Source organism: Zeugodacus cucurbitae, chromosome 6 (genome assembly GCF_028554725.1).
Source record: "Zeugodacus cucurbitae isolate PBARC_wt_2022May chromosome 6, idZeuCucr1.2, whole genome shotgun sequence".
Lineage (NCBI taxonomy): Eukaryota > Metazoa > Arthropoda > Insecta > Diptera > Tephritidae > Zeugodacus > Zeugodacus cucurbitae.
In genome coordinates, this window is record NC_071671.1 from 20036400 (window position 1) to 20048543 (window position 12144).

At 35.5% G+C, this 12144-nt stretch overlaps 2 protein-coding genes across 6 annotated transcripts in view; both read left to right on the forward strand.

Moving 5' to 3' along the window:
• Caskin1_0 (Caskin-1) overlaps nt 1–3921 on the forward strand; it is a 61730-nt gene extending 57809 nt beyond the window's left edge. For 4 of the 5 annotated variants that reach the window (XM_011188513.3, XM_011188515.3, XM_054232878.1 and 1 more), the window contains one exon: nt 49–3921. In XM_011188513.3, the coding sequence (XP_011186815.2) occupies nt 49–720 (672 nt within the window). In that variant the 3' untranslated portion in view covers nt 721–3921. The remainder of the gene's footprint in view (nt 1–48) is intronic. The other variant, XR_008471661.1, reaches the window with a different exon arrangement.
• Nucleotides 3922–5164: 1243 nt separating this feature from the next.
• LOC105214846 (SH3 domain-binding protein 5 homolog) overlaps nt 5165–12144 on the forward strand; it is a 48392-nt gene continuing 41412 nt past the window's right edge. The window contains exon 1 of the mRNA XM_011188510.3: nt 5165–6193. Within this exon, the coding sequence (XP_011186812.2) occupies nt 6155–6193 (39 nt within the window). The 5' untranslated portion in view covers nt 5165–6154. The remainder of the gene's footprint in view (nt 6194–12144) is intronic.

A 12144-nucleotide genomic window follows, 5' to 3' on the forward strand; every position in this document is an offset into this window, starting at 1 on the left:
TGAGTTTCGAATTTTTTAATATTCATTTTTTTTTTGTTTTTATTGCAGTCAAACTCCAGCATCGATTCCATTGACACCATACCGTTCGCCAATGAGAACACTGGCACCATCAAACAGCGTCTCTTAAATCGCCAAGACATCGGTGGACCCCAGCAGCAGCTGCAATCGGGCAACACACCACATCTGCACTCCTCCTCGTCGTCGTCGTCGTCATCGTCGACCAACACCATCGCCAATATCGCGCACTCGTTCCACTCGCTGAAGACATCTGCCTCGTTGCATGACGCCTCGCTGATACGCAGCGACAGCATCGGCAGCACCACCAGCGGCGGCAGTGCAGGTGCCAGTACCGGTGGTGGCGGCAGCAATAGTCTGTTGCTGTTGCGCTCACCCACCCTACAATATCCACCGACTGACGTGACGAATAGCAGCGGCGGCTCATCAACGACAATCACCACCACCGTGGATTTGCATACGCCCAGCGGCGCTGAGGGCAACACGGATGCAACAGGCGATGGTGCGCCCGTCACCGACGCCGAGGGTGCAGTAGCAACAAGCGGCACTGTTGGCGCTGGCACAACCGCAATGCCAACGCCGGGGCAAAAAGTCTCTGTCAATGTGCTCAATGACATTGGTAATATGTTGGCCAATTTGACGGATGAACTCGATGCCATGCTGGAAGAGGAGAAACGCATCGGTCTGAATATTGATAGTGAATAAGCACAAGTTGGGAGGGGGCATATTGCTCAAGGGAGTACACAGGTACATAGTTGCATACATATAGACACGTGTGGTTAGTTGTAGAAGCGTGTGTTTTGTATGTTGGGAATTTAAAAATTAGTGGGTCGTTAGTGAAACATGCGCGTGCGTAGCATTGAGCTTCCAGACATTGTTCTTTTCGGGCTCTGTCATTCAAATTTACATGTTAAAATGTGCGCTAGATGTCTAGCATAGGTATTAGTAGATCATATACTTCGAAAATGCCATATTCAGTATAACAGAGCCTTCGTGTTACATTTTAAACACATTCAGTGGTTCACTAAGAACTTTCTTATCAATATATTAAGGTGCTATACATAAGAAAATACATTGATAACGTCGGATAAGCACTAGCCTCAGTGGTTCACTAAGAACTTTCTTATCAATATATTGAGGTGCTATACATAAGAAAATACATTGATAACGTCGGATAAGCACTAGCTAACTTCCTACCCAAGTAATTTGTCATATAATGTGTCTTTACCACCGAAACCGACCAGCGGATAAATTTTTATGAACACTTCTTATGACTTATTTACCTTAATTGAATGATTTTGTCCTAATTCTGTCACTGGCATAAATAAATAAATTTGCTTCGGATAAAGTCGAAAATAATTAAATCGGTTTCGGATAAAGTCGGATAACTTCATTTAAGCTTGCGAAATATTTCCAAACTTTGTATCAAGTTGTGCAATTTGTTTATTATATGTTTGAGTATTTTTTGAGTTTAGTAATAGTAACTATAATATTAAGATCAGCTTCGGATAAAGTCGGATAACATGTTTAAGCTTGCGCACAATTTCTAATATGTATAAAGTGGTTGAATTTACTTGTATGTCCACAATTTAGTTGTGCGGATAATGAAATAAGCTACGGATAACGCCGGATAATGGTTTTATGTTTGGCAAATCATTCATAGAACTGAGAAGTTATTATAAAATTTACTTTTACGCCATAATTGTCTTCGGATAAGCGTTTTCAGTCCTTTATACAGTGTTTGACTAATTATTGTGTTTATTGAATTATTTAAAATGGCTCATTCTCCAGTAGAAAATGGCATAGACTCCCAGAGCATATATATTTCAAGCCTCATTCATTTTCAAACCATGCACATTTTTAAATCATTTTTTACAATTCAAACAAGAATGAATCTTTGCCTTGTAGCTCCTTCGCATGTACGCGCATGTGTAGTTTAGTTGCGTCTAACACTTGAGTGTCTTAGTTGTTAGTTTCTTTGTTTTGATCTTATAACTAAAGTGTGTAGGAATTATCATTTAACCCCAAAAGGTTTTAGATGTATGAATAATTGTTGTATATACGCACATGATAAGCGTAAATATAATACTTTTTATACGCATATATTTATAGCAGTGTATTGTGTATTTGTATAAAATTATATTGTTTTGTAGTTAAAAAAAGAAAGTAAAATTGTAACTTAGCATTTATAAAATACTTGTGAATTATTTTTTTTTTTTACTGACAACTGCTGTTTTGGGGTGTTTATTGGCAGCTATGAAGCTTAAGATTTGTTTGACAGGCGGAAAATAGTCAAAGATTGGAAAAATATTAAAAGAAGCGTGTCTTTTGGATTTTTAAATTTTTATTTTTCCTTGCTTTTTAATTCTAAATTATTGAAATTAATTTATTTTCGATCCTTCAATTAAATAAGGTTTATAACATCAATATTTTAAGATTGTTGTCAAAAAGGGTTGCCAACAGTGGCCATTTTTTGTTTTATACAGAAAAATTTTAAAATTCAACATGCTAATATGCATAGATGTTATATAAGCCACATAATAATTTCTTTTTTTAAGAAAACAATTTTTTTTAATTCCCAATTAAGTTACAAAACATTCAATTTATACATAAATATTATTTAAAAAATATATATTTTTTAAATTTAATTTTTATACGAAGAAATAAAACATTTTTTTAGTGTCATTTTTATATAAAGAAAATATTTTTTTAATAATCCCAAATTATGTCACGAAACATTCCATTTTTACAATAAATGAAAATCTCCCATAAACACCGCAAAACAGCGCTTGAAAATAAAAATATTTTTGTTAAAATTACAAAAAATATGAGTATATCATCTTATATACTTCTAATCTACGCATCTAATAATAAAACAAAAATTGAAAAAAGTATAGAACAAGTTACGAACAACCAACAACTAAAACAAACAACAACATCATACTTAGCATTATAAAAAAAATTAATAAGTAAAACAAGTAAACTAAAAGTTGTAAAAGCTTTTAAAACAAACAAAAAGTATACTTTTGTACTATTTAAATACACTAAATATAAATAAATATATACATATACATATATATATATTAAACTAAATTAAATTAAATTTAAAATAAAAAATTAAATAAGTGTTAACATTATATAGTGGAAATGTAGCGAAAGGTGCATAAACTTTAATTTAAGACCTAACAAATATTACATAACACAGAAAGAATGACTTCATAATCCTTACATTCAGCGATGCAAATTTTTGTGGTTTGTTTAAATATTGCCGGCATTAATTTGTCCCAAAAAGAAAGTGCGATTTCTCAATAAAAACAAAAAACATGAAATGTCAAAGACATACAACTACTAAATATTGAGAAAAGACAGTAAAAGCTTTATATTTCTCAAACGCCACACACACACAAACATGCATACAACACACACTGTATTGCAAACATAACAACACAACAACAAAAAATCCGTATCAGTAAATTCCATGCGATAAGCTAACTTTAATTCTAATAGCATAATCTAAAGCTAAATAAAACTATAATAAAAAAATCCATTTACATTAAACTTTATAAAAAAAAAAACATTTATATATATACATACATGTATGCGTACTACCTTTAAAATAGTATATAAACAAGCAAAAAATACAAAACAACAAAAGCACAGCAACAAATCATAAAAACAAACTTAAATGGTGCAGTGAGTTGAAAAGCTCAATCAGCAACTAACAGTAAAGAGTAACTTAAATTAATAAAAAGAAATATATAAAATAGGCGTTTATAGCATAAAAATAAATAATTAAATAAAAATAAGCGAAAGGCCAGTGAAATGCAGCGCGTTTAAACGCAAGTGGCCAGGCATATAACAGTTTAATTTCAAAAATAATTTAATAATTTGTATTATTATTTTTTTTACAGCAATACCATGCCTTATGAAAACTTTAAATATGTAACATTCCATTTTCATAAATTATTGTATACTTCAAGCATACCACAACTAAACAAAATTTAATGCGTTAAGTGTGCTTGTCTGCTTTTACGATAAAAAAAATTTTTATTTTGTGTATTTTTAATATAAATTCTATTATTATTAATAACTTCCATTTTTTAAGCATACTACAGCGTATTTTTACAATGCAACGCTGTGTATGTAATATCTACAATTAATTGCTTATTGCTAATGAAGTGTTTAATATAATTAGTTTTTAAATATTTTTTATTTTAATGATGAATGGGCAACAAAACCAACTTGAAATCAAAATGATATGTAAGTGTTATTTCCATATAAATAAATTTATATACAAGTAAAAATATTATAGCAAAAAAAATATAAAATAAATGAATAAATATAAAACAAACGGACAACAACAAAAAAATATATAAAATATAAAAATATGAAAAAATGTGTTTTTATTTTTTGGGCATGAGAGTTGTTGATAATTGTTGGCATACCTTAAGGTTTGCATAAAAAGGTTCAGAATTTCCTATCTATAACAATTAGAAGTAAACGTTTTAAATTTTTGGAATAATTTTTAATATTTATTCACAATTTTGGGGTTTTTTCAAGCGTTTAATTATTTTTAGTTCAAAATTTGAATTTTCGGTCAAATGTATGTGAATAATACAGGAATTGTATTTAAAAATATAATTAAACTTGCATTTAGCTATGAAACAATTTTCGATTCTAACCAAAACACCACATACATATATATATATTCTAATATTTACTTCAAATATTGTTTTCCGTAAGCAGTTACTTTTATTAATTCAAAATTAAAAATAGTGGTCAAATGAATATAGATAGAACATGAATTTTATTTAAAAATTTAATATAAATTGAAATAATTTTCGATTCTAACCAAAAAATCTCTGCTTTATACTTATCGATAAATATCGAATGGGAAACAACACAAAAGAGAATGCTGCCAGACAAAAAATTTTACGATACAAATACATTTACTTATCTGATGGATAATATTAATTTATTTTTAAATATAATCATAGCACTTGTACAATATCAGCATTTTTTTAATTTTAGTTCAGCTACAAAATTTAATTTCCTTTTTGTCCACAAACACTGAATTTAACCAAACAAATCGATAATCGATCATTTATAAGCGCTCTTTACCTTGCACACTGTCATTCGCATTGTTATTGGTTATTCTGTTATATCCGCTATTCTTTGCATTGCTGCGCCACTGCGCTGCCTCACCAAGCGTCTGCGTTGTCATTTTCCTTGAAACGTTGTGGCGCGGCAGACGGTCATCATTGACAAACGGCTGATTGGCGTTGTTGCGAGCCCCAAAAGTTAATTTTGCAAAAAATAATAATAAAAATATTCATTTCATCCTAGCAAAGTGCAGCGTCAGTCAGTGGTTATCAATTCAACGACAATTCGTACGGAAAAACGGGCGTAGTAAAGTTGAGCAAAAGTAAAAAAGCAAGTGTGCAGTCAAATGCAAAACAAGAATACACGCTTCGTATTTGTTGTGACGAAAATCAAGTGAAATTAATCAGAAAAAATATTCGGTGTTTAATTGAGAAATTGAGAGTGAAGTGTGTAGCAAAATTTAGCACAAAATTATATAAGTATTGGTGTATACAAATTGTTTGGCTTTGGAAATTTCACGAACGCTCGCTGTGTCAACAAAATTGAAAGCCACACAGGGAGTACATGGAAACTCAGCACTGAATATTTTCTAGACTCCGTAATAGTTCTATGAAAATAAATAAATCCAGCATATGTGTTAACACACTTTAGTAAAGTATAATCGATTATCCATTAATGTGAATAGAGTTTGAGAAATTGTTTGCGAAAGTGTGCGTTTTCCCCCATTGTATACTAGCTGTAATTGGAAGTGCATGAGTAACCAATTACTTGGGAAAATCATCATAGTCAACTTACTACATCAATGCATATCAGTTTGCGCTTCAAACCCTCACAGCCACATTCACAACAACTTACATTTTGCCAATAGGATTCTTGTACATAATTACAAGTCCTTTTGATTTGTTGCGTGAATTATACATTCAATTTAAATAATTAAAAGCTAACTATCTGGATAAAATTGGCATTGCAAGTGATTGGCAGTTTATCCATTCAAAACAGAGAGTGAAATTTGCAAAAAAAAAAAAAATAAATAAAAATGGCTTCAGAGTGCAGCGAACTGGATCCACGTATTAAGGTGAGTTTATTTGTGGTCTACACATAAATATATTTGTGTCGTATCAATAGGTCAGGGTTATTGGGATTTAGTAATACATATATGTACATATATCTTGTACATGTTTATATCAGGACATAAGTCATAACCTTTTTAATAACTTTTAAACTCCTTAATTCAAAGTCGACAAATGAAAAGTGACACTATTGTATGATTTCGTTTTTGATTGGTTAGGATTTGCTATTTTCAAAATATTTAATGTTATTATTTTAATAAAAAGTTGGAAGTCTGCACACAGAAAGCTCTCAATAAACGTAAAAAAAACAATAACAACTCTTATTAGTTATTAGGTACAATAAACATTATTTCAAATATCAGACGGTGCGTGCTTTAAAACAAAAAATTGTGTTTTGCGAAAAATGCGGGCACGTGTGCTGATCATTCTTATTAATTATTCATTTGTACAACTACACCCAACACAATTTAAGCATTCCCATTTATTTCAATTGCAAATTTTGCGTAGTAAAGTTTTATTAGTTATCATTTCAATATAATCATTCTGCTTGCTTCTTATTCTCTCTATTTTTTGTTGAAATTCGTTTCACATACCATAAATTCTTTTTGTGTTACGCTTGTGGAATTTCAATGTTTTTCCACTTTAATTGTCCATGTGTATTTGCGTATATATTTACTTAATATCACCCATAATTTGTTGTATTATCATTCTGTGTTATTCAAAGGCAAATTGAAAAGTGTCTCTTATTAATTATGTATGTATGTGCAGGCCAATCTACTATGGAATTTGTGTGTTGCCCTTTTATGAGTGGACTGTCCCGTGCAACCACATGTTCAATATTTGAATATATTTTTAGTACCCTCCTTGTTTGAATGTTTACTTTTTTTGCTATTTCTGATGCCCGTGTTGGTTGCATTGGGTGCATTTGACAAGTGGCACACTCATGTGTCTGCTAACCTAGAAAATGAGCGAATGTAAAAATATACTATGTTGTGTTTGGTGCCAAAGCACAAGGGCAATCATCTAAATTTCCACTATGGGACGTGTGTATTGCTGCATCTTGACTTGTTAATAGAGATGTGTACTTTTCAAATAATTTCACGTGTCCAGCAGAAATTATTACAACTGCTGTCGACAATTTAGAACGTGTTTAAATGGAAGTTGTCTTTTTTATTTATATTCAATGTTGAGGTTTCAATTAAAACTATTGTATCGGAATCGTTTCTTTATTTTGTAGGATTTTTAGGTACATGTTTTCAAACAGCTTTGTTTCAAATTTTTATATAGCTGATCATTTTGTTCAGTACAGTTTTTTGAATCGTCATTTTCGCGCAGAACATTTGTGACCAGTAATTTATTGTGCAAATTGTCAGCTGTTTTTTATCTTTCACTTGCAAGATAACGCAGTCTAACTGTTTAAGCGTATAACGTCAATATTTATATTAAAGAGATAATATATTTCAAGATATTTCTTTATGTGCTCCAAATTCGGTAAATCGTTTGTTCATTTATAGAAAAAAAATCGTGAAAATATAATTATATTACCTCCTCTTTTTTTATATATACACCCTCGTGTTAGTGGCTGAATAAATATTATCAATTTAGTCAAGCCAAGTTCACGAACGTAAATACCAAATTAAAATACAAACATACATATGTACATACATCTATGCATTTTATCAGCTGTAGTTAATAATAGTTCTTCTTCTTGACTGGCGTAGACACCGCTTACGCGGTTATAGCCGAGTCCAAAACAGCGCGCCACGCATCTCTCCTTCTGGCAGTTTGGCGCCAATTGGTTATTCCAAGCGAAGCCAGGTCCCTCTCCACCTGGTCCTTCCATCGGAGTGGAGGTCTCCCTCTTCCTCTGCTTCCACCAGCGGGTACTGCATCGAATACTTTCAGAGCTGGAGCACCTTCATCCATTCGAACAACATGTCCTAGCCAGCGTAGCCGCTGTTTTTTTATTCGCTGGACTATGTCTATGTCGTCGAATAACACATACAGCTCATCGTTCCATCGTCTGCGGTATTCGCCGTTGCAATTCTTAAGGGACCATAAATCTTCCGCAAAACCTTTCTCTCGAAAACTCCTAGTGCCGTCTCATCGGATGTTGACATCATCCACGCTTCTGCACCGTAAAGTAGGACGGGAATGATGAGAGACTTGTAGAGTTTGGTTTTTGTTCGTCGAGAGAGGACTTTACTTTTCAATTGCCTACTTAGTCCATAATAGCACCTGTTGGCAAGAGTGATTCTGCGTTGGATTTCCAGGCTGACATTGTTATTGCTGTTAATGCTGGTTCCCAGGTACACGAAATTATCTACAACTTCAAAGTTATGACTGTCAACAGTGACGTGGGAGCCAAGACGCGAATGCGCTGACTGTTTGTTTGACGACAGGAGATATTTCGTTTTGTCCTCGTTCACCACCAGACCCATACGTTTCGCTTCCTTATCCAGTCTGGAGAAAGCAGAACTAACGGCGCGGGTGTTGTTTCCAATGATATCGATATCATCGGCGTACGCCAGTAGCTGTACACTCTTATAGAAGATTGTACCTTCTCTGTTTAGCTCTGCAGCTCGTATTATTTTCTCCAGCATCAGGTTAAAGAAATCACACGAGAGTGAGTCACCTTGTCTGAAACCTCGTCTGGTATCGAACGGCTCGGAGAGGTCCTTCCCGATCCTGACGGAGCTTTTGGTGTTGCTCAACGTCAGCTTACACAGCCGTATTAGTTTTGCGGGGATACCAAATTCAGACATCGCGGCATAAAGGCAGCTCCTTTTCGTGCTGTCGAAAGCAGCTTTAAAGTCGACAAAGAGATGGTGTGTGTCGATCCTATTTTCACGGGTCTTCTTCAAAATTTGGCGCATGGTGAATATCTGGTCCGTTGTTGATTTTCCAGGTCTAAAGCCACACTGATAAGGTCCAATCAGTTTGTTGACGGTGGGTTTAGTCTTTCACACAATACGCTCGACAGAACTTTATACGCGATGTTGAGGAGGCTTATCCCACGGTAATTGGCGCAAATTGTGGGGTCTCCCTTTTTGTGTATTGGGCAGAGTACACTGAGATTCCAATCGTCAGGCATGCTTTCTTCCGACCATATTCTGCAAAGAAGCTGATGCAAGCACCTTATCAGCTCTTCGCCGCCGTATTTGAATAGCTCGGCCGGTAATCCATCGGCACCCGCCGCCTTATTGTTCTTCAAGCGGGTAATTGCTATTCGAATTTCTTCACGGTCGGGCAATGGAACATCTGGAACATCATCGATTGGGGAATCGGGTTCGCCATTTCCTGGTGTTGTACTTTCACTGCCATTCAGCAGGCTGGAGAAGTGTTCCCTCCACAAACTCAGTATACTCTGGTCATCAATAACTAGATCACCTCTGGGGGTCCTACAGGAGTGCGCTCCGGTCTTGAAACCTTCAGTTAGTCGCCGGATCTTTTCGTAAAATTTTCGAGCATTACCCCTGTCGGCCAGCTTGTCAAGCTCTTCATACTCACGCATTTCGGCCTCTTTCTTTTTTTGTCTGCAAATGCGTCTCGCTTCCCTCTTCAGCTCTCGGTATCTTTCCCATCCCGCTCGTGTTGCGGTCGATCGCAACATTGCGAGGTAGGCAGTCTGTTTTCTCTCCACTGCGAGACGACAATCCTCATCATACCAGCTGTTTTTTTGACTTTTCCGAAAACCAATGGTTTCGGTTGCAGCTGTACGTAAGGAGTTTGATATGCCGTCCCACAGCTCCCTTATACCGAGATGCTGATGAGTGCTCTCAGAGAGCAGGAGTGCAAGTCGAGTAGAAAATCGTTCGGCTGTCGGTTGTGATTGCAGCTTCTCGATGTCGAACCTTCCTTGTGTTTGTTGACGTGTACGCTTTTCTACACAGAGGCGGGTGCGTTTCTTAGCTGCTACAAGATAGTGGTCCGAGTCGATGTTGGGACCACGAAGCGTACGCACATCAAAAACACTGGAGACATGTCGTCCATCTATCACAACATGATCGATCTGGTTGCGAGTGATTCGATCCGGGGACAGCCAAGTAGCTTGATGGATTTTCTTATGCTGGAATCTAGTACTACAGACGACCATATTTCGGGCCCCGGCGAAGTCGATCAGCCTCAGACCGTTTGGTGATGTTTCGTCATGGAGGCTGAATTTTCCGACTGTTGTGCCAAAGACACCTTCTTTACCCACCCTAGCGTTGAAATCGCCAAGCACGATTTTGACATCGTGGCGGGGGCAGCGCTCATAGGTACGTTCTAGGCGCTCATAGAAGGTATCTTTGATCACTTCGTCCTTCTCTTCCGTCGGGGCGTGGGCGCAAATCAGCGATATGTTGAAGAACCTCGCTTTGATGCGGATTGTGGCTAGACGTTCATCCACCGGAGTGAATGCCAGGACTCGACGACGGAGTCTCTCTCCCACCACGAACCCCACACCGAATTTGCGCTCCTTTATATGGCCGCTGTAGTAGATGTCACAAGGACCCACCTTCTTCCGTCCTTGTCCCGTCCATCGCATTTCTTGGATTGCGGTGATGTCAGCCTTTACTCTTACGGGGACATCAACCAGCTGGGCAGAGGCACCTTCCGGACATTCCAGGTGCATGCCCTTAAATCGTAGTCCTTTAAACGTTTGCAGTGGTCGTCATCAAAATTGGGGTCTCTCATCCGAGGCTGTTTTTTCTTTTTCATTGGGGGGTGTTTTTATGTGGTGGGTCCCAAACCCTACGCACAACCGCATAGGCGGGTTTCGCCTTCTCACTTTAGCTCGCCTCCAAACGGATGTCTGTTGGCTACTCAGAGGATACTTGGTCTAAGACCGGAAGTCGTGAGCTGCTTGAGCCACATGTAAAAGAATCGTTCCTGGCCACTCCCAAGTGAATGACAGTCAGAAACTTTCCTCACTTACGTGAACTTCTACATATGACTCCATCCTCCAGTTAATAATAGTTGCTTTTAATATATATTAATAATAAATATTAAATTTTTTTGCAATTGTATATAGATGGTTATAAGATTTACTTTAATTTGTATTAAAATTAATTCTAACAAATTTCTGGTAAAATAGTTCAAATTCAGCTCAGCTGAATAGTTTCAACAATGCATGTGTTATTGCTTTTATTATTTAAAATTATTTTTTTTTTGATGGACTCGAATTCAGCTGACTTTTTTTGCATACAGTTAAAAATATTGTTTTTATTAGGATATTTGAAAATTATTTTCATTTGCAATATAAGTTCAAAATATTAAATTCATTTTCAAAAAAAGTTCAAAATATTAAATTCAGCTCAGCTGTTTGGAACCTATGGTATTTTATTAAATTTAATCGTATATTCAGCTGTCAAATTTTATTACGTCTTTCCCATGTCTCATTATACAAATAATCTTAAATGCATTAACCCCGTGCTGTGAGTGATGGCTTATATGTAAATATGGGAATTTCGCTGAATTCAAGTGTAATGACCTGCCAATCTATGTATTTCTTATGTACCCCACAACATTTTCTTATTTATTGCTTACTTTTTCACTTTTACATGCAAACTACTTTCGTTTTATTACTGTTATTTACATTAAATATGTACGTCGGCATAAGTTTCCTTTTATGGAATTTCCAATCACTTTTCTTTTTCGACGCGTTCTGTTGGCCGTTCCCTTTCCATGCCCAATTCCTTGACATAGATTTGCTGCCGTTTATGGCCTCTGTGAGTACGTATAATTATATACATATACTAAGTGTGTGAAGCACTATGTTAAGTCATTCATAAATAAATCGTTCAAATGCTTGTATTGAAAAAAAGTTGTTAAATAGTACATATTGTATATGTGTATGTATGTATTTATGTTCACGTGCGTGTTTAACAAAAGTTAATCGCTGACAGAAATCACACGTTAAATATTGATAAAACCATTGTAATGCGCGTATTCAGAGGCTTGACATTGTGGACTG